Here is a 22,825-nt window from a genome sequence, read left to right as displayed (position 1 = left end):
GGTCATGCTTGCTTGCCTCTTTTTATTGTCTGTCTTCTTCCACTTAAAAGTGAGCTTCTTAGAGCAGGTGTTTGCTTTGTTCACTGCTCTGCCCAACAGGCACCATCATAAGCACTCAATGATTATATGTTGAATTGAATTACATTTATAGAGAAGACACATGAATGACCAACAAAAATATTTTTAAATGTTTAATCTCACTAGAAATTTTAAAATTACAAAGTGAGACAAGCTAGCATTGTACCCACATTTCATTGGCAGCATTGCCTTGTCACACTAGATGGCCAATCGCAGGTCGTCATCATGTCATGGTGAATTTTACAGCCAGTGTATCTTGCCAAGTCAGTAAGCTGAGTAGTGCCAACTGAAAAATCACAAGATTCATAAACTTGGAAAGGAGACCTTTATTTCTCATAAAAGGCTGCAGCCCCCAGGCTGGCCATCCTACAAGTTAGGAAGCGTAGCCTCTGGCAGAAGCCAAGAGTAAGCATTTTGAGGGAGGGAAATGTGAGAAAGGAATGTATGCTGAGTGAGGCGGCCAAATATACTATTTAATAAGCTACAGGAGGAGTCATGAATATTTATGAAAAGACAAATGTAAGCATGTGCAATTTAGCTTCATGCCTCTTCATGGGTCGCATGTTCACAAATGGTGGCATTAGCATGATCCAAGGGTGGAGTTTTTGACCCTCTAATGTTGAAAGGTGAGGCAGAGGATGTGAAAACTCCCACTGCACATCCTCTGTAGACTGGCCAGACCACTCCATGGTTGGTGGTCTCTTATCAGGAAGGAATGCCGGTTGGTTGCTGTGTTGAAACCGCAAAAGGGAGGAGGAAGGAATCCAGTCACAGCTTCAGATGATGGGCCAAAGGTGATAAAGGAATGATTCATCTGTTTCTTATTTTCCAGAGCTAGTTTGTGCTTACTCTTTAGGAAAGAATTCAGGTTAAAGGTTAATAAGGAAGGGGCACACTGAGGCATGTCTGATCTCCCGTCCTGTCATGGTCAGGGACTCTGATTTTTTCTTTCTTTCCTTCTTTTTCCTTTTTTTTTTTTTCTTATTATACTTTAAGTTCCGGAATATATGTGCAGAACATGCAAGTTTGTTACATAGGTATACATGTGCCATGGTGGTTTGCTCCACCCATCAGCCCATCTTCTACATTATTTCTCCTAATGCTATCCCTCCCCTAGCCCCCCACCCCCCAACAGGCCCCAGTGTGTGATGTTCCCCTCCCTGTGTCCATGTGTTCTCATTGTTCAACTCCCACTTATGAGTGAGAACATGCAGTGTTGGTTTTCTGTTCCTGTGTTAGTTGGCTGAGAATGATGGCTTCCAGCTTCATCCATGTCCCTGCAAAGACACGAATGCATCCTTTATGGCTGCATGGTAATTCCATGGTATATCTGTGCCACATTTTCTTTATCCAGTCTGTCATTGTTGGGCATTTGGGTTGATTCCAAGTCTTTGCTATTGTGAACAGTGCTGCAATAAACATATGTGTGAATCTGTTTTTAAGGTTTCTCTTTGGTACCCTCGGCCAAGACAGAGTCTGTTCAGTCAGTTGGGGGGCTTAGGATTTTAGTTTTATTTCTCAGTAGTGACACTGACCCTTCCCAGATACTTCAGAAGAGCTTTGTCCTGAGAACAAGTGAGCTCCCTGACACTCCTTTCTCTTATCCTCCAAGGAAAGCACAATGGCAGAGATAAGAACTAAGGACTGTTTTCCCTAGACCCACGTTTCCCGCTGACACAACTCCATCAAACATAGAGACAAGTTTTGCTTAATATTTTATACATTGAACACTAAGAACAAGGTGTATTTACCGTGTTGAGATCTTTGAACTCTCACTCACAAAGCATGCAACAGGGTATTTGGGAGACACTGTTCCCAGTGAAGGCAGCTGAGAGGTAACTATCAGTGGACAGTAATCCCAGAATGTGTGGAGAACTGCCGGGATAAATTGAACAAGGGCGATTTGCATGAGGCAAGGAGGCGGCTCCGGGGAATGAACTCTCCCTGAGGAAAGAGAGGCTAGAGTCCACAAACTGGGTCTAAGACATTCTGAGCAGAGCATGGAGTACCACTCAGATGATCTCCCAAGGTCTCCCGCCTAAGCCACAGCAACATCAACAACAAAGGAGTAGATATTAAATGAACTAGAATACGAGAGTGCAAGAATGTAAGACTGGCCAGGCGCAGTGGCTCACACTTGTAATCCCAGCAATTTGGGAGGCTGAGGTGGGCAGATCGCTTCAGCCCAGGAGTTCAAGACCAGTGTGGATAACCCAGCTGATCTCTACAAATAATACAAAAATTGGCCATGCGTGGTGGCGCATGCCTGTAGTCCCATGTACTCAAGAGGCTGAGGTGGGAGGATAGCCTGAGCCTGGGGAGTTCAAGGCTGCAGTGAGCCGTGATCATGCCACTGCACTCCAGCTGGGGTGACAGAGTAAGACTCTGTCTCAAAAAAAAAAAAAATTTAAGAATTTAAGACTGACATGTGATGATGGAACAGCAAGGGAGATAGTATAAGCTTCATCTCAAGGAAAGAAGACATAACTAGCAGATTGGTTAATCTGGGGACAATCTGCAGACTGGGGGAGTGGCCTTGGCACAAACCACAGCATGCACAGTGATGGGAACCATTAACCTTGGTTAGACATCAGTTAGGCACCAGTAGGAGCCAGGCATCAGGAAAGTGGTCATTGTTAGCATTTGCAGACGCCTGACTTGTAATATCCTAATTTGATTCTAAATAAGTTTGAGGGGGAGGGTCCCAAAATTCATATGTAGTTCCCATGGTTAAACAATTCAAGTGAGAAAAGAAACACTTTCAAAATAGGTTGGGTATTGCTCAAATATGGAAGACGGCAAGGTGGTGCTTTTTAGTATTGAGTTATTCAGTATTTCACAAAAGAGAGTTTCAAAGATGCTTTGAGCACTAACAGCATTGTGTCTCCCCAGGAGGATGTATAAGCTCTGGGTGCTTGTTTGAAATCAGTTTTATCCTCTCATAGTTACACCTTATGTGTAACCGACAAGCAGAGAGTGAATTCTGGGTTCAGTCCTGCCATTGATCCTTCCTCACTGTGAGGAAGAGAAAAAATGAGTAGCACAATTCCTGGTATTTGGTAGGTGTTCAGTAAATATTAACTTCTGTCATCCTCTGGTAGGGACTTAAAAGAAAGAGTGGAACTGTCTAGAGATGCTATCCGTTGCATTTTACTGAGTAAGGTCCCATGAGAAATATGTTTATCATATTCAGAGGAGGCCTCTTGTCCTAGTGATCCCACTTGTTTTATGCTGGCCTAAGTGGATGCTGGGACTCACTGTGCTTAATGAATGTTAATGAAGGTGATGAAGACCTTTTAGGAGATGATTAACCTATAAAGTCCACCTTCTGCTTTCAAGTGGCTTTATAAGAAGTACACAGAGAGTCAACACTTTGAAAACAATGAATACAAATGAGAATCATGTCTGCTTTGCAAGAGGAAAGTTTATTAGGCGATTTGGGGAACTGCAATAAAGGTAGAAGCAGCAGAGAGAACAAAACACCTCGTATGCCACTGTCACAGCTCCAACCTCTGACCATCAGAACCCAAACTGAGTACAGGAGAAGGGCTTGGGGTGAGGAGGATCAAGTGGGCCTAGGTTCAGAGTCAGACCCAAACGCTGAGCATTTGTTCTCCTTCCAGACCATAATTTGTGGTGATGCCTCAGGGTGGGGTCTGCTGGCTGACGGTTGTCAGAGATGTGGAACTGGCCCATCAATGGTAATTCTGTCTTCATGCTATACTCCTGCTGGCCCCAGAGTATCTAGCACCCAAAGGTGTTGCAGGGCCCACAGCGGGAACGAGGACCACAAGCATTGGTGACGCAGGATCCAATGGACTTTTCATATGCATTGGTGGTGGCGCAGGGATTGGAGGGCAGCCTGGGATGCAGAAGCATTATACTGTCAGCATGAGAAGGGTGATTCAAACAAGGGAGGCTCAACCCAAAGAGACATAGAAACAAGCAGAAATCGTTCTCTGATGTCCTAGGAAGCCATGCCTTGTTTGCATCCCTTCTTCTACAGAGTTCTGATACAATGGCAGAAATGAGCAAAGAACATGTAAGGTGGAATGCCAGCCTTCCTTCTATGACCCTGGACACACAAGAAAGTCACTTCCTCCTTCTAAGCCTCAGCTTTCCCACCTGTAAGGTAGGACTGGTAGTACCAACCACACAGGATTATGAAAATTCCACAAGATTGTGTTCATAAAAATATTATGTTCGCTGGCAATTGCCATATTCTGTTAGTGATTGATCATCATCCCTATTGACACTCAAATGCTCATCTATAAGATGGTGATAATGAGTCCCACTCTGCCTGCCTCAGATGATTCTAACAAGAATTAATGAAACGGAGGATTTGAAAGTTCCATTTAAATCAGAGAAAGTGATCATTGTTACAGTTTTGTTTTCCTTTTTGTGGTGACAAGACAGTCCTGAAGATAAAAAGGTTTATTTGCCCATAAGCATCCAAAAAATCTCTGCTGGAGGAAGCAGTCAAGTCCCATGTCTATCTTTTGTAAAAGAAAATATAATTAGCCCGGGTAATGTTAGCAATAAATATCCTGTACTTCCCACAGCTGTAATATAAAACTCTGGCCTCTACAGACAGGTTGGCATCTCAAACTTGATCTTCAAAGTCCCTGTTTTATCCTACAGTAGAATAGTGACTGTGCCTTGCAGGGGTGCCGCCCACCAGGTACTCACTTGCAGTCCTCGCTCTCCAAGAGGCTCCGGTACGTGTTGATCTCACACTCCAGTCGGGCACGCACGTCCAGCAGCACCTGGTACTCCTGGTTCTGCCGCTCCAGGTCACAGCGGATCTCCGCCAGCTGCGACTCCACGTTGGTGATCAGGCTCTGTACCTGGGACAGCTGGGAGCTGTAGCGGGCCTCGCTCTCTGTCAGCGTGTTTTCCAGAGAGTTTCGCTGTGGTGGGGAAGATCAGGAATGTCAGAGAGCTGCTCCTTATAGGGTTCCTCCATGGGGTTCCAAAAATACTCACAAGTTCCAAGAGCTAAGGAGAGTGTGTGGCCCCAAGGGTGTCCCCAGGACTCTGCCTCCCAATTTCCCATCGCTCACCAGCAGGTCAGAACAATACACACCAGGTTGTGCTGGGCCTGCAGCTCAATCTCCAGGGCGTTGACCGTGCGTCTCAGCTCGATGATCTCCGCCTGGTAGGACTGCAGCTGCTCTGCGCTGGATACCACCTGCTTGTTTAGCTCCTCGGTCTGAAACACCCAAGGGGAGAAAGGATCAGACCCTGCCTCCAGGGCCCTGGGGCACCTCGGGTCCTGAGTGGCCACGTGCTTAGATGCCCACCTGCGTGGCGAACCATTGCTCCACTTCCCTGCGGTTGGTTTCCACCAGGGCCTCATACTGACTCCTGGTCTCATTCAGGACCTGGTTCAGGTCCACAGCAGGGGCAGCGTCCACCTCTACGTTGAGGCGGTCTCCAAGCTGGCAGCGCAAGGTGTTGACTTCCTAATGAAGAAAAGAGAAGAAATAAACCCACAGAAAGAAGTCTATCAATAACCTCTTTGAGACAGTTCAATATAATGGGAAGAGGATTGCATTGCAACTTAGGAAACATGAGTTGAAGCCCAGCTGCCGCCTCTGGAGATTCTGGCCTCTTCTCTGAATCCCTTCCCTCATCTGTATGATAAGGCTGCTTTATTAAATGATTGCTAATATTTCTACCCAATCCAAGATTCTATCATTTCTTTCTTATTTCCCCTTTGCTCAGTGATAAGCCTGGCATGATAATTGGCTTACAATTGTTGCTACTTAAATATAGAGAAACCAGGTTTCATTCCTCCTATTTATTTCATGGGATACTACTAGAGTATGACACGTTTTCATCATCAAAACATCTAATGTTTGAGACATGCATCTGATTTCCTGTATTGCATTCAGCCATGAGATCTGAATCAACCATTATTTGAATTCTTTCATTTCTTCCATTTTTCCCATCGCTTAGTTCATCCATCCATCCATTCATCCATCCATCCGTTCATCCAGCTTGAGTTCTAGTTATCTAGATGAAACAGAGTATAAGAATATTTTCTATCTCCTTCCAGTCTCGATCTTTAACATGGCACCTCTTCAGAAGCTAATAGATAGCATCAAACAGTAGACAGTAGTTTAAAGATATTTGTGTGATCTTTCAGCCATACATGTCTGGGTCCCAAGGGGCAATAGGTCAGCTTACCACACTCCTTTATGTAAAAAAGGGAAGCTGTCACTCATTCCCCAGCAAGTCTCAAAGTACATTTTGAGCAACCAGCAAAATGTTGTTAGGTCTAGGGTGCTTAGCAAATCAAGACCTACCTTATCCTATTCAGGGGGATCACAGAGCTCTCAGTATTGGGATATTGGGGGCTAAGACTCTTACCTGCTCATGGTTCTGCTTGAGGGACAGCAACTCCTCCTTCAGGGACTCCACCCGGGCCTCCAGGTCAGACCTGCACAGGGTCAGCTCATCCAGAATCCTGCGCAGGCTGTTGATGTCAGACTCCACCAGCTGCCGCAGGGACAGCTCCGTCTGGTACCTGCACACACAGCCAGAGGTCAAAAGAGGTCAAAAAAAAAAAGTCTTTGTTTCTCAAGCTTTACTTGGCTGACTTAGTCAATTTTATTATATTTTGAAATATTTTGAATTTTAAAAAATTAAGGGAGAAAATACTCCTGTACTGAGTGAGAAGGTCTATTTTGTCACTGAGACACACATAAAAGGTATTGGTGGGATGCCTGTGGATAGTTTAGTCTAACATGAACTACGTTTGTTCTAAAAATCTCATTTACAAGTTGCTATCAACTAAGCCCTGCTGTTTTTGCCATCTCAAGTGAATCAGTGCCCTTCGTAAGCCTGCTCCAGGTTGTCCTGCCATCCTTTCCAGCCTCGCCAAGAAGCAATTTAGTGTTGTAGAAGAAACACTGAATTCAGAGTCAGTTAGAGCCAGTCTTGTCATTGAATGACTGTAGATAGATACTTTAATCTCTCTGAGCCTTGATTTCCTCAACTGTAAAATGAAGACAAAACTAACACCTCACAGGGTTGGACTGAAGATGATATAGGTAAAATTATATTGTAAACTGTAAGATTCCAGGAAAATGCAAAGGATTCTCATGATCGTAATAATGGTCATACCTAAAAGTATTGATTGATTCTCTGAAAGGAAATGGATTTTGCCTCCTGTTTTTGTGGTTTAATAACTTCTTTTTGGTGGGTTGACAGTTACTAACGTATACAAAGAGATCAATGTGAAAATCACTTTTAAACTTAGTCCAGACATTGGGTTGAAAAGGAATAAGAATGGATGTTGTCTTACAATCAAACTTAAAGCACAGGGCTGCGCACAGCGGCTCATGCCTGTAATCCCAGCACTTTGGGAGGCTGAGGTGGGTGGATCACTTGAGGTCAGGAGTTCAAGACCAGCCTGGCTAACATGGTAAAACCCCATCTCCACTAAAAATACAAAAGTTGGCTGGGCCTGGTGGCACATGCCTGTAATCCCAGCTACTAGGAAGACTGAGGCAGGAGAATCGCTTGAACCCGGGACGCGGAGGTTGCAGTGAGCCAAGATCGCATCACTGCACTCCAGCCTGGATGAGAGAGGGAGACTCCATCTCAAAAAAAAAAAAAAAAAAAAAACTTAAAACACAGAATCTGAGCACCTATTGAAGAGGCTTTGACATTTAACCTGATCTTAACCCAATACAGGAATCCTCCCAATATCATCCAGAAATTTCTGCTTCCACACTTCCAGGATAGGGAGCTCATCACTTTGCAATTCAGCCTGTCCATTATGAGACTGCTCTGATGGTTAGGAAAATCTTACTTGGTTCTGAAGTCATCTGCAGCCAGCTTGGCATTGTCGATCTGCACCACCAGCCTGGCATTCTCAGACTTGCTGCATAGGATCTGGGGATAGGATTAATCATGAAATGGGTTATACCAGAAATGCCTTGTGCCTTAAAGTGAAATGCTATTTTCTTTCAGCCACATTCCTCCCAAATAGCTTTGAGTGCTTCCAGATTTTCAGCTCTGGGGTAAAAGGAGGATTTGATCATAAAACTGACCATTTCAAAACCAGGACAACCAATGTGAATTCATTATGAATTCTATTCTTATCTGCTTCTGACTTCCTGCAATAATTGAGGCTACTGGGCATCCAAGGGTCACCCAAGGGTGGGGTGACCAATCATCCCAGTTTACTCAGGACTGAGGGGTTCCCGGGATGCTAAAATGGGAAAAGTCCCAGGCAAGCCAGAACAAGTTGGTTATCCCACACACACACCAACTTTGTTCCACCTGCTGACTTCTCTCCACTCTCCCCTCATATTGCCCTTGTTCATGCCTTTGCAAAAAGCTTCTTGCTCTACCCAGAATGCCCTCACCCACTAGCAGGACTCCTTGTGTAGCCCACATACTTAATCGATAACACTTCTTATGACCTTTGTGTGATCATTTTGTTTCCACATCTATCTGCCCTGTTAGACTGTGAGCTCCTGAAGGAAAGAGACCATCTTACTCAGTATATTATCCCCCATCCCAGCACTGTGCCTAATACTCTCCAACTCTGGGTAAATAAATGAATGATATTCAAATAGCACAACCCTTTCCTGGCATCTACTTTTCCAGATCTACAGAACAGTGGACAGTCAATTCCCTCCAAGAATCAAGGGCTTGTACAATTGGATATAAACTCCCACTCATCCTTCAAACCCTACTCAGATATTGCCTCTTCTGGGATCCCTCCCTAACCTACACCAGGTATTCAGTCCCAATTCTCTGTGGACTCTTTACTTATATCCACTTGTCCTCCAGAATGGATGGCCCCATATTGTCATCTGTATACATGGCTGCTCTAGAGGATGGTCCATATGTCTGTAGATACTGCTGGAGTCAACGACTCTCTTGTGTTGCCATAAACGCTATCTTTTGCTGCAGCTTTGAAAAGCTTTAAATATTTGGAGATTTACTTAGGAAATTCTTAGCATAGAAAATAAATCAGGTGCATACTTTTTTAAAATGCTATAATGCTCTGAAAACAAAACCAGGATATCATAATCAAACCAAAAAATCAGATATTCTGGTTTGGAGTAAGAAGCCATATAAGATTGTTATGACGGATTTTGGTCTAATGCTTCACTCTAACACCAGCCTGCATCCTTCCCTTGTGGTTCCACAACAGATTTTCTAAGACTACTTGATGTCATACCTAAGCCAGTGAATCTATGTCTTTACCATTCTCAGCATTACTGTGAACAGACTTAGATCCATTCACAGGTTAGTATGTTAAACATAGAGAAGTAATTAAGCTGGCAGTGTGGGGCCCACCTCCTCACCTTCTGCTGAAGCTCCTCAATGGTCTTGAAGTAGGACTGGTAGCTGGGGCACAGCAAGGGCTCCTGCTGCTGCGACCGCTCCCGGATGAGGTTCTCCAGCTCCGCATTTTCCCGCTCCAGCTGACGCACCTTCTCCAGGTAGCTGGCCAGACGGTCATTCAGGAACTGCATGGTCTCCTTCTCGCTGCCATTGAAGGAGCCCTCGCAGAACCAGTTGCAGTTGCTCACATTGGCAGGGATGTTGCAGGCCCCGGGTAGGGTGCGGCCGTGGCAGCTGGGGGGCACGCAGGGCCGGGAGGAGCAGCTGGTGCGGCAGCTCAGGCTGGGCAGGCAGAAGTTGTAGGGCATGGTGCAGGGAGGCAGTGGAGCTCTGGAAGTCAGTTTCAAAACCTGATTCCTTTTCCCTGGGATAAGCCCTGGTCCTCTCCAGGGCTTTATATTCTGTCAGCAGTGGGTGTGGCAACCGTGTCAAGCATTCCCCCTTTTTACCTCCTTTGCTGATTTTTCCATTTGTTATTTAGCCACTTCACCTGAGTCCTATACCTCATAAAATGTTTTACTCTGGCTTCTTGCTAAGTCAGGACTCCTCACAAAACATGCTGATTGGTTAAGTAAGAGCTTCATGGTTTGGCTTCAAAGTGACCAACGTTGCCCGCAGCAGCGCTCATCCATGGGACATTGAGCTAGAGTGACAGCTGGGCCCTGTCCCCAGAGTAGGGGGCACGTCTGTGCCTCTTTCTCCTAAATGAGGAAAGGTTTGTGTCTCATGCAGTTCATATTCAATTAAGACTCTGTGAGAAAAGCCATGTGAGGAAACCCATCTAGAAACTAGACTATGTGATAGGGAATCCTGGAAGCCGACTTATAAGGCCATTGACTCAGGGTCCCTTTGCAGTTCCATCCAGACAGATGGAGACAACTCTACCCTCTTCCTATGGGGCTGCAGGAAGCCACTCACCTCTGTTTCTACTAGTATTCAGTGTTCACAAGAACATTAAGAAAACTAAAATTTTGGGAGCACCTACTCTGCATGAAGCACTGTGCTGCATGCCCGTGCACAGTGTGACTCTGTCACTGGTGATTGGTCCTGCTTGCTGAGTCTCCACTGTGCACCAGGCACTGTGCCAGACGCCTCATATGCACCAGCTCCTTCAGTCCTCTCAAAATGCTGCAAGGGTTTGTAGATAAGGACATGAAGCCTCTGAGAGGTCTCCCAAGGTCATGGAGCTCCTACGTGATGGAGCCCGGATTCAAAACAGATCTCTGTAATTCCAATGTCCACACTCTCTCTGTCATATTACGTGTCTCTCTCTTCCAATCTTTTCAGTACTGAGATGCAATAATGCAGAAATACAGACTGAGCTCCACTGAACTCAATCAGTGCTGACAATATCCTAAATTAGAATGGGCCACAAAATAACAAGCCTGTTTTTTATTTATTAAAGAACCAAAAGTCACTTCTATGCTGATGGAAGGAAGTTTACTAAGTGAAAATGCATTGTACCCACTAGAAGCTTGAAAAAAAAAAAGGAAACCCTTGGTTGATCTGATGGAGAAATATCCAAGCCTAGTTCTCCAAAGTAAATGGCCCTGCAAAGCCACCACTATGTCATGTGCGTGAAGTGGCATTTTATGACCATTGGCACATTTTGGCAAGCAGATGCTCTGCTCTCATGTGTTCCAGATGGAGCTAGGAAATACGAGGATTTTATGTTTAATCTATCAGTGCTCAAATTCTGAAAGATACTACTCCAAGTTGTTCCTTTTGGAAGCTACATATTAAGTCTTGCCATACAAGAATTCTTTTCCTACAGGAGATCTGCCATTTCTCACATCACCCTTCCTTCAAACTTGCCCTCACAGCCTGGGACACATTCTTTTGGTTATCCTCATTGAAGGCCAATCTTCATCTTTTAAGGGTGTGTTTATTTTTGGAACCAGCCAGATGTCATTTGAAACCACACCTAGTGCATAGGGTGAATAACCAAGCTGCATAGCATCTTTAATGGGTCAGAAACACGTTGTGACTGCAAAATAATAATGTGCATTTTCTTGGGTGACTCTGGAAGTCATTTCCAAGGAGAAGCTTCAAATATGCTTTTATAAAGGACAGCAGATTTGGGGCAAACATGTGGTCTTCCAGGGTGAATGCATTGAAGGTACTGATATCCACCTCTACAATCACAATCCACAACTTTCTGCCCCTCCTGCTCAAATCTCTACTTTTTTATTTTTATTTTTATTTTATTTGGTTTTTTTTTTTTTTTTTTTTTTTTTTTGAGACAGAGGCTCACTCTGCTGCTCTATTGCCCAGGCTACAGTGCAGTGGTGCAATCTCGGCTCACTGCAATCTCCACCTCCCAGGTTCAAGCGATTCTCCTATCTCACCCTCCCTAGTAGCTGGGATTACAGGCACGCACCACCTGTAATGTGTCTGGCTAATTTTTGTATTTTTAGTAGAGACAGGTTTCCCAATGTTGCCCAGGCTGGTCTCAATCTCCTGATCTCAGGTGATCCACCCGCCTCGGCCTCCCAAAGTGTTGGGATTACAGGAGTGAGCCACCATGCCTCGTCTGAATCTCTACCTTTAAAATGATTCCACAATCAGTGAGATGTGGCATGGGCATATTCGTTTAAAATCAGTACCAGGCCGATTAAAGTCCTATTGGATGAGATCAAATAATATAAAGCAAATAGCTGAATTCATTAGCTTTTCTCTAATTATCTTGTGTTCTTCTCTCCTTCTTCTATGCCCCAAGCTTCAAAAGAGAAAAATCTGACAACGGCACTTTTTAAAGAAAAGGAAAGGAATAATGTGTCACAGACTAGTAAATATGTCCATGGGGATCTCTATAACCATTGCTATAGCTTCTACCTCAGTCACAGTGGAATAATCCAGAGATAAGTTCCTTGTGTCTTTAAAAGTGGAGGTCAGGGTTTGGAAAACACAACTATTCCCACATCTTAAGTAGAAGTAACCATGATTTCTGCACAGCTACTTGGCCATTGTATACTAATAGTTGGAAGAACTTGGGTCTCTTGAGAAAACAGCCAAGTTTCAATTAGCTTCTCACAAAGTCTGGAAGGCAATTGCTTTTTACTTACTCCACTTGCTGTGTACTGCGAATTCTTACCTTTACGTGGGTGATGCTATTGTCTCTGTTCAATGGCCCTTCATTAAACACGATGAGCAAATCAAATCCTAACAAACCGAAAGGTTTTATACATGCCCATGTAATTGCGGCAGATGCTGTGGTTGAGGCTTCTGGTCTTAAGATGTGAGCAAACTGCAGTTGAGGTTTAAGGATGCTATTTATTATGGAAGCCCAGGCTATTTCCGTAGAAGAGAGTACACGAAAACCTACCAGCAATGCTTAACCATGGAGTGGACATAGGACAGGTCTTCTGCTGAGGCCACCTTCCTTGTTGTGGAACTTCAAAGGCATTAGGAGGCCTTCCTCCTTCTTCCCAAAGCTATCTTCTCCAATGTCCAGGCTCTTGTGCTTGAAATTCTCACCATGAGAAATGTAAAATGCATTCTTTTAGAAATACAAAGTAACACTGGGCTACTTGAAAATTAATTATGTTTTAATGTGTACAAATGAGAAGGAGAGGCCAGGAGCTGTATCACTGCATGCACACAGAGCAAGAAGAGGGACTTCTTGCCAAAGAGGGATCCCAGAGGGGAATTAGAAAAACAGAAACATTGTCCAATACCAACCCCAGCCCACGGTTTTGGGCCAGTCCGTTAGAGTTTCCTAGAAGAGCAGAAGATAGGGCTTCCACAAACTGTTCCATAAAGGCAACTGTTGCCAATTTATCAATCCTCCAGCCTCAGCACATTGAGAGGAGAAATTGAAGGGGTAATTCAGGAGCTAAGCCAACAGGTTTGGCCCTGTTCAACGGGGCTTCTAATAAGGGACAAGCAGGAGAGCGGCTGAAGAATGAGCCAAGTCATCAGTAAGCTAGGCTGAGCAAAAACAGATACAAACACCTCAAAACAGAACTCAGGAGCTAGTTCTACAAACCCTCTCCAGAGCCACCATTGTTTCTCTTACACTCAGTCCTGGACTCCCAAAGGGAATGGAGTCTTGAAGTCTTCAGGGACCAAGCCAAGTCAGAAAAATATAAAGTTCATCGATGCTATGTGTTTTTTTAACTTTTATTTTAAATTCAGGGATACAAGGGCAGATTTGTTACATAGATAAACTTGTGTCATGAGAGTTTGTTCTACAGATTATTTCATCACCCAGGTATTAAGCCTAGTACCCATTAGTCATTTTTCCTTATCCTCTCCCTCCTCCCACCTTCTGCCCTTCAAAAGGCCCCGGTGTGTGTTGTTCCCCTCTCTGTGTCCATGTGTTCTCATAATTCAGCTCCCACGAGGTCTATGCTATGTTTTTGACTACTCTAGACTATCAACTCAGTCTAGAATAGACAAGAGCATGACGCAATCCAGGACGGTGTAATTTAATGGTGCTAGTCTTCCTGAGAAAGTTGGATCCAGGGCCCACTCAGACATGGAATGAAAACCTATATATGTATCCTGCTCTGCAGATCAGGGGAGAGGGCAGATGCTAAGACCTTTTGACAGTACACAGAAGATAAAGCAAAGTCAGCTGAGTACAAATGTGTTGTGTTGAACTTTTGCGTTACGCTCACTATCACGTTGGTGATTTGAGACAGACATGAAAAAACATGGAAATACAGCTTCTTCCCTCAGCATCCCACAGACCCTGTTCTCTTTTTAGTCACCAGGAGTCTCCCCGTTGCTTTAACAGTAGGTTTGTCTGGTTCTCACCGTCCTTGCCCTGGATGCTACTGATAACTCTTTCATTAAAGCTCCAACTTCTTTTGACTTCTATGTCATTTAAGGTGCTTCTCCACTTCCCTCTCAAACTGCTTATAAACAGATGTCATCTCTGTCCTCAAGATCTGGCAAAAGCAAGGCTGAACCTCACATCAAGGACTTTGGAGAGCCCCAGGTCAACTCTATGGTTTCTATCACTGCTCCTCAAGGTTCTTCTATACCCTGCTAGCCTCCATTGGACAGTCTTAACAATTCCTATAGCTCTAATTATCATCTTTATTTACCCAGCTCTTTGACATCTCCCTCATATCTAGTCATTCTTCTCCAGGTCTCTCCAATGGAGACTCATTGTTGTTTCATTTTCTCAGGCTGAAAATCTTCAGACCCATAGTAGGTGTTTGTAATGGTTAATTTAATGTATCAACTTGACTGGGCCAAGGGATGCCCAGACAGCTGGTAAAACATTATTTCTGGGTATGTCTGTGAAGGTGTTTCTAAAAGAGCTCAGCATTTGAATCAGAAGAGTGAGTAAAGATCACTCTTACCAGTGTGGGCAGGTGTCCTCCAATGTGGGTAGTCAAATAGAACCAAAAGGCAGAAGAAAGGCAAATTATTTCCCTTACTGACCCTTCAGGGAGAAGCAGGAGAGGGTCTGGAGAATAGGCCAGATCAGTAGTAAGCTATGCTGAGCAAAGACAGATACAGACACCTCAAAATGGAACTCGGGCTAGTTCCACAAACCCTCTCCAGAGCTGTCACTGTTTCTCTTACACTCAGTCCCGCACTGCCAATGAGAATGGAGCTGAGCTGGGACATCCATCTTCTCCTGCCCTCTAACATCAATGCTCCCAGTTCTTGAGGCTTCAGTCTCAAACCAGGACTCACACCATCAGCCTTCCTGATTCTCAGTCCTTTGGGTTTGGAATAGAACTATACCACTGGCTTTCCTGGGCCTCCACCTTGAAGACAGCAGATTATGGGACTTCTCAGCCTCCATAATCACATGAGCTAATTCCTCATAATAAATCTTTTTCTGTGTATCTATATATAGCCTACTGTTTCTGTTTCTCTGGACAACCCTGACTAATATAGTGTGTGATCAGTACTAGTTTCCTTCCTTCTCTTTCCATTGTTCCTCTACCTCTACTCAGCTTCCATATTTAAGCCTTGCCTCTAAAATCTACCCCTCTTCTGCCTCACTCACGTCCACTTATCTCAGTCCTTATTGTCTCTCACCTACTAATTGATCTTCCTTCTATTTCATCCAGCTTCTAGGACTCCTCACAACCCAACCTGTACACAGCAGCCAGATACATCATATGGCAAACTCCCTTACAAGAAAATTTCATGCATAATCATTCAGAGCACTGCCAAACATGCTCCTACCTAACTACCTTGCAGTTTCATCTCCTATTACCACACTTACCCTCTGTTCTAGGCTGGGAATTGGGTTGTCAGTTTCTAAACAAACCTCACAACTCCTCCAGGCAAAGTTCATGCTCAAGAAAAGTTTCCCTCTTCTCCGTTTTTTTTTTTTTTTTTTTTGAGACAGAGTCTCACTCTATCACCCAGGCTGGAGTGTAGTGGCACGATCTTGGCTCACTGCAACCTCTGCCTCCTGGGTTCAAGCAATTCCCCTGCCTCAACCTCCTGAGTAGCTGGGATTACAGGTGCGTCCCACCATGCCTGGCTTTTTTTTTTTTTTTTTTTGTATTTTTACTAGAGATGGGGTTTCACCATGTTAGCCAGGATGGTCTCAATCTCCTGACCTCGTGATCCACCCACCTCAGCCTCCCAAAGTGCTGGGATTACAAGTGTAAGCCACTGTGCCTGGCCAAAACTTTCCCTCTTCTATGGCCTACACATACTCATCCGACCAGACATTTCCCAGCAAACTTTATTTCAGAATTATGCTAATATCATACAGTAATTGTTGATTGAAGTTGAAACTATGGGAAGTATATAAAGTTTTAATAACCTCGTGAATTTTCATTAGTTTTACTCTTCCTTATTTATTCCACTTACAGTATTCCATGGTTTACATAGGCTTTAATTAGGTGACGGTATTGCCTCTTCTGAAGGGCCTGCAGTCAACGAGACAGGCAGACAAAATTTATATCAACAGAATAGTTGGGTTTTCAAGGCTTTGACTGAGTGATCCCTCTTTCTTGGAGCCTCTTCTTTTCATTCTCTCACACCTCTGAAATTCATAATTCTTTATCCACACCTTTCTTGAGCCACATTGATATTTGTCTATGATGGCTGTAGCTTTGTCTCATGCACTCTAAACTATAAGACATGCTGTGGGCCGAGACTGGGATTCACTTATTTGTATTTCTCAGTACCGCCCACAATACCTGGCACACACAGTAGATTGATTGTAGTTGTGTTAATCAGATAGGATTAAATTAAACGGATAATTGAGATTGTGGCCTATAAAATTGAAAGTTTTAAAAATTCAGAGATGAGGCAAGTGGGGTGTGGGGCAAGATTAATGTTTTGGGGGAGATGCTTAATGAACATTGGCCTTTCTTGGAATTATAGAAAATGAAATGATAAAGAAGCTCTGGAAGAACATTATGGATAAGAGCAAAGATCTAGGGGAAAGAATAAACTTGAAGAGGGGAAAGGTAAGGACGGCATTTAAAGGGCCTATTTGGAGGACAACATGTCAGGTATAACAAGTGGGCGGCAAGATGAACCAGTTTGGGAAAAATACGTTTTAGTCCGATTAAACATGATGTAATTGTTTGGACGAACGGAGGCAAGATGGCGCACTTCCGGGTTCTTCATCCCCCCAACTTTTCCCGCACGCGCGAAAATGCAGCCGACGCCCGGGAAGGTGCAGACCAACTGGGCGTGCGCCAGGTGACGTCAATCTGAAGAGACCAAGATTTACCTGGTCGCACCTGCGGAACGCCGCCAGACACGCCCGTGCCCCGCCTATCGCCCTCCCACTCCCAGAAAAGCCGCTCGGGACCAGTGCCACGCGCGGACTTCCCAGCTTCCCCACTGCGGTCGGGACTGTCGGAACTCCGTCCGAGGGCAGCATGGAGAACTCTGTGGGCCTCATTTGCCAGAGGCCAACAGACCTCTCCTTACCCACCTTCTTCCCCTGAAGCTAGGTGACCAAAATAAACTTGCAGTTTTGCTCCTACCCTTGCCTAGTCGCTGGTTCCTTTGCGCCCGATCTGGTGGTCTTAGAAAAAACAGTCAGTAATGACCTGATACCAAATGAAACTGTCATATGCGCAACAGAAAACCTGGAAACCAAGCTGAGATGAGAGGGAGATGTGGGAGTCATCAGCACAGAGGGGCTAGTTCTACATGAACAGGGACGTAGAAAGAGCAAGACAGAAGGCTGAGAATATAGGTGTTTCCTTCATTTGGGACAAAAAGGGGAAGACAGATAACAAGACAACAGAGAACAGATAATTAGCGATATTTCAAGAAGACCCAGAGTGTGCAGGGTTATGGAAATCAATGAAGGTGCATTTCGAGGGAGGAGCAGGTATCTATATTATCAAGTCAGGAGCAGCAGAGAGGTTGAGAGGAGAGAATCACTGCTCTTTGAACAGTTTCTGTAGAAGCAGTCTCTGTAGGTTCTTCAGGCAGTTTAGGAGAAAGGGAAGCAGAACATTCTGTTCTGATGAGGGTGAGAGCCAGAGATAGCAGTGAAGTTTGGGGAGGATTTGCAAAATTGCCAAGGGCCCTGTAGTCAAGGCAAGGCAAGCATGGGTATTGAAGGCCAGGTTTCCTGCATGGCCTACCCTGGGTGGGAGTCTCCCAAAATGATGTCCTTCCCTGTCTACGTCAGTGTTTCTGGTGAAGCATAAAGGTTTGGCTCAGTCATTTAATTCATTCTATTCTCCTAATGAAGGGGTATTTTTATGAAACAGCCATGATGAGTAATTTACAATGCATGAATATGAATGAGAAACATTTACTATGCCACAGAAATGAAGTTTATTGGGAAGTAAATGAAGTCCTCTCCTTGCATTCCAGAGAATGCCAAAGAAGAAAGGAAAGCAGGAAATGCAGTACGTTCAGGAAACACCCTAAAGTAGTAACTGGAGCTCAGATTACAGGGAGTTGAACGTCTTCAGAAACAAAGAGGCTCGACCCTCAACAGGAAGAAGTCGTCCAGACATTGGAAGTTGATGATGTGTGTCTTTGCTTGGGTGGGAAAGTTTTTCAGCATTCTAGAAATAACATAGTAGGTAACATGAGGTTTCTTGATGTCAGCTGAGCTCCAGAAAAGTCAGAACTTGAAGATCTTTCCTGTGGTTGATCTAAATGGCTCTGTAGATGCCTTCAAAGAGGATACAAACTTTTCAATTACAGCAACACTTTTGAGAGGTGCCACAGGATCCACAGGAGTTGCCACTAGCATTGGTGGTGGCGCATGGGTTGCAGGGGAGCCTAGAAGGACAAGGAGGTTTAGAATGGCTTTAGGAGGAGGTTTTAATGCACATACTACCTTGGGCTTAATGACACAACCTAGGAATTCTCAGTGGTTGGAGTTAGTTGGAATCAAGTTCTTTTTGTTTTGTTTTGTTTTTGAGATAGGGTCTTGCTCTGAGACAGCTGGAGTGCAGTGGCGCGATCTTGGCTCACTGCAAGTGGGAGCCAAGGCTCACTACGCCTCCCAGTGTCAAGCGATTCTCTTGCCTCAGCCTCCCAAGTAGTTAAGATCACAGGCATGCGTCACCATGCCTGGCTAATTTTTTGTATTTTTGATAGAGATGGGGTTTCACCATGTTGGCCAGGATGGTCTTGAACTCCTGACCTCAAGCGATCCACCCACCTCAACCTCCCAAAGTACTGGGATTATAGGCATAAGCCATTGCACCTGGCCAGAATCAAGTTCCAATTACTACCAAATGCTTCTCTCTCTCTCCCAGAATGCCATGTGCAGAGGTAGAAAAACTGTCCTTTTCAAAAATATTATCTCATACACTTGAGGTCTCCTGGAACTTAATGTGCCTTACACAAATGTTATTCCTAAGACTGGCCAGCTCCTACCACCACTCCTCCATTGTTAGCCCCCTGAGGCAGGGGCTCTTCCCTTCCCTTTGGCCTCCCTTTGCTTAGCTATCACAGATGACTGGACACACACTACACAGTCAATGTGTGTTGTCTGACTAGTTGAAAATATGGCCAACATTTGTGTGCTTACAATATCCCACTGTACACATTCTTCCCAGACATTCTTTGCCCCATACTCACTTGCAGTCCTCGCTCTCCAGGAGGCTCCGGTACGTGTTGATCTCACACTCTAGCCGGGCACGGACATCCAGCAGCACCTGGTACTCCTGGTTCTGCCGCTCCAGGTCACAACGGATCTCCGCCAGCTGGGACTCCACGTTGGTGATCAGGCTCTGCACCTGGGACAGCTGGGAGCTGTAGCGGGCCTCGCTCTCCGTCAGCGTGTTTTCCAGAGAGTTTCGCTGTGGTGGGGAAGATCAGGAATGTCAGAGAGCTGCTCCTTCAAAGGGTTTCTTCATAGGATTCCAAGGAAGTCACAAGCTCCAAGAGCTAAGGAGAGTGTGTGGCCCCAAACACATCCCTGGGACTCTGCCTCCCAACTTCCCATCGCTCACCAGCAGGGCTGAACAATACACACCAGGTTGTGCTGGGCCTGCAGCTCGATCTCCAGGGCATTGACCGTGCGTCTCAGCTCAATGATCTCCGCCTGGTAGGACTGCAGCTGCTCTGCGCTGGATACCACCTGCTTGTTCAGCTCCTCGGTCTGAAACACCCAAGTGGGGAAAGGATCAGACCCTGCCTCCAGGGCCCTGGGGCACCTCGGGTCCTGAGTGCTTAGATGCCCACCTGCGTGGCGAACCATTGCTCCACTTCCCTGCGGTTGGTTTCCACCAGGGCCTCATACTGACTCCTGGTCTCATTCAGGACCTGGTTCAGGTCCACAGCGGGGGCAGCATCCACCTCCACGTTGAGGCGGTCTCCAAGCTGGGAGCGCAGGGTGTTGACCTCCTGATGGAGAAAAGGGAAACAATGAACCTACGGCAATGGATCTGCCATTTTCCTGCTCCAGGAAAAGGAGCACAATACTGCCCAGAAAGCACTGAAAGGAATATTCTGATCATTTCCAAAGAGTGACACACACATTTTGTAGCAATAAACTCCAACAGGGATCACATCAATTGTTGTCCCATAGAAACTGAAACCTTACACCCTCTACAAGACTAAGTCTAAACTCCTTGGCATATGCAAGTCCTTCCTCGCTTCCCATCACATCTTCACTTTCACCACACCCTTGGAGGTACTGCATGCCCAGCCATACCCAGATACACCCTGCCCTGCCACTTCTGTGTCTTAGTTCAACCTCTTCCCGCAGACTGAAACACCCAAATACTGAAATCCTCCTCTTTGCATCTGAGAAGAGTTCCCTATCTCCTCTTGGGCAACCTGGATTATTTCTAGAGGATACTGCTTGTACATCTCATATAGTACTTGTTTCACTCTGTCTTGTTTACATCACTGTGTTTATATGACTGTCTTTCTATACTAGACTATGAGCTCTTTGAAGAAAAGGGCCATGTCTTATTTCTTTTTTGTCCCTCCATCTCCACCACCAAATTCAGGACCTAGCAGTGATGAGCAGAGAATGAATGATGCCCCTCCTCAGTAATTCCAACACCTGCCTAACCCTCACCCAGCCGCTGGAGAATGAGCAGCTCACTCCACTCCTTGATATGGATGTAGCACCATCACTCTCTGAGAATACCTTGAGTTCCTCAGAGAAGGGTCCCAGACCAGGGATCCAGACAGTAATCGTCTCCTGATTCCCAGTACTAGTAGCTTAGCTCTGAGGCCTGCTTTTGTGAATTTGTTTCATACCTCCTCATGGTTCTTCTTCAGGCAGATCAGCTCCTCCCTCAGGGACTCCACCTGGGACTCCAGGTCGGACTTGCAGAGGGTCAGCTCATCCAGGATCCTGCGTATGCTGTTGATATCCGACTCCACCAGCCGCCTCAGGGACTGCTCTGTCTGGTATCTGCATGCATCGGAGTGGGAGGATAAGTCAGAAAAGAAAACCACCTTCCCTTCTCACGTGTTGTTTGGGTAGAATTGACCTGAATCTTCTTGAACTTACACAGCTTTCTGCCTCTTCTCTTCCATATGTTTTAGTCAAGCTGTCCACGGACAGGCTGGAGAGGTTCCCTGACTCACCCTAACACCACGAGGAGCCCACAGGCACTATGAGATGAAGTGTCTCACTGTGCTCTCAGTTTCGTTAACTAATATACCACCAAATCAACTCCCAAGGAACAATTCATTTCAATCTCTGAATTTTGTGGTTTAACAAACACTTCCAAAAAGACCAGTATAGACCAAAGAGCAGGCAGCATATGAGTCCAGGTCTCTGTTTGAAACTGATTTTACGTAACCAGCCCTAGGAGGAGAAATGGCTTTCTCCTCTCTTCCAGGCAATAGTAGGTCCCTAGGGCCATGAAAGAACCATAGGGATCTTGAAGTTCAACATACTTGCTTCTGAAGTCATCAGAGGCCAGCTTGGCATTGTCAATGTTTACCACCAGCCTGGCATTCTCAGCCTTGGCACACAGAATCTGAAAAGAAATTTCTCGCATGAGGTACACTTGAACTTGAGAATGTCTTACTGTTCAAAGAGAGCTAGCTGCTGCTGGCCCCCGACATGGCCGACCCCCTCACCTTCTGCTGGAGCTCCTCGATGATCGTGAAGTAGGACTGATAGCTGGGGCACAGCAAGGGCTCCTGCTGCTGGGACCGCTCCCGGATGAGGTTCTCCAGCTCCGCATTGTCCCGCTCCAGCTGATGCACCTTCTCCAGGTAGCTGGCCAGGCGGTCGTTCAGGAACTGCATGGTCTCCTTCTCACTGCCATTGAAGGAGCCCTCGCAGAACCAGTTGCAGTTGCCCACATTGGCAGGGATGTTGCAGGCCCCAGGCAGCGTGAGGCCGTGGCAGCTGGGGGGCACGCAGGGCCGGGAGGAGCAGCTGGTGCGGCAGCCCAGGCTGGGCAGGCAACAACTGTAAGACATGGTGCTGGGACAGGTAATGGAAAAGCAGGTAAGCTGCTGGAGGTGGATGTGGGCGGGTTTGAGTCTCTCCTTCCTCTACGGTCCTTTTATACTATTAACGGTGGGTGGGGGCTTGGCATACGCATAGTTTCCTTTCCTAATGCTTCAGCTAATTTTTCTCCAAAATATGCTAGTTAGATGCTTCTAAAGAGTCCCCCCTCAACCCATAAAATTATTCCATTCAGCTTATGTCACACCAGGCTCTTCCTGGGTGCTAGTGGTTGGTGAAATCAGAGTTTCATCAGATGGCTTCATAGGAGATAGAATCATCACAGCCCCAAAAGGCTGTCCACATTACTCCGAGAGGAGGACATCCAGGGACATGGGGTGGAGTTGTTTGGGAATCAGGGATTCCTCACCCAGGAGGTTCCGCCACTGTTCTTTCTCCCCAGAGAGAGAACTCTGAGAGAGAGCTTTGAGAGTTACTCTTCCAGGTAACTCTTTCCTCCCACATTCATCATGTTTCAGCATTCAATTTGTTTTTATAGCAGAAACTCAACCTGTATTCGCTGAAAGGATC

The 22,825-nt window shown here is 45.5% G+C and overlaps 2 protein-coding genes across 2 annotated transcripts; both read right to left on the bottom strand.

Moving 5' to 3' along the window:
* Positions 1 to 3,482: 3,482 nt before the first annotated feature.
* Positions 3,483 to 9,838, bottom strand: LOC117067013 (keratin, type I cuticular Ha3-II). Its single transcript, XM_033183062.1, has 7 exons — positions 9,411 to 9,838; positions 7,901 to 7,983; positions 6,454 to 6,610; positions 5,382 to 5,543; positions 5,165 to 5,290; positions 4,768 to 4,988; positions 3,483 to 3,940 (listed from the first exon to the last, which is right to left on the bottom strand). The coding sequence occupies exons 1-7, from the start codon at positions 9,756 to 9,758 to the stop codon at positions 3,823 to 3,825; spliced, it is 1,215 nt and encodes a 404-aa protein (XP_033038953.1). The 5' UTR covers positions 9,759 to 9,838; the 3' UTR covers positions 3,483 to 3,822.
* An 8,324-nt stretch (positions 9,839 to 18,162) lies between these two features.
* Positions 18,163 to 22,421, bottom strand: LOC117067015 (keratin, type I cuticular Ha4). The gene is made up of 7 exons (XM_033183064.1): positions 21,919 to 22,421; positions 21,733 to 21,815; positions 21,085 to 21,241; positions 20,056 to 20,217; positions 19,847 to 19,972; positions 19,450 to 19,670; positions 18,163 to 18,642 (listed from the first exon to the last, which is right to left on the bottom strand). Exons 1-7 carry the CDS (start codon positions 22,264 to 22,266, stop codon positions 18,555 to 18,557), a joined length of 1,185 nt encoding a protein of 394 aa, XP_033038955.1. The 5' UTR covers positions 22,267 to 22,421; the 3' UTR covers positions 18,163 to 18,554.
* Between the last annotated feature and the right edge of the window lie 404 nt (positions 22,422 to 22,825).

Source organism: Trachypithecus francoisi, unplaced genomic scaffold (assembly GCF_009764315.1).
Source record: "Trachypithecus francoisi isolate TF-2019V2 unplaced genomic scaffold, Tfra_2.0 Lachesis_group20, whole genome shotgun sequence".
Lineage (NCBI taxonomy): Eukaryota > Metazoa > Chordata > Mammalia > Primates > Cercopithecidae > Trachypithecus > Trachypithecus francoisi.
Note: the sequence above shows the minus strand (reverse complement) of the source record. Positions and strands in the feature narration are given on the sequence as shown.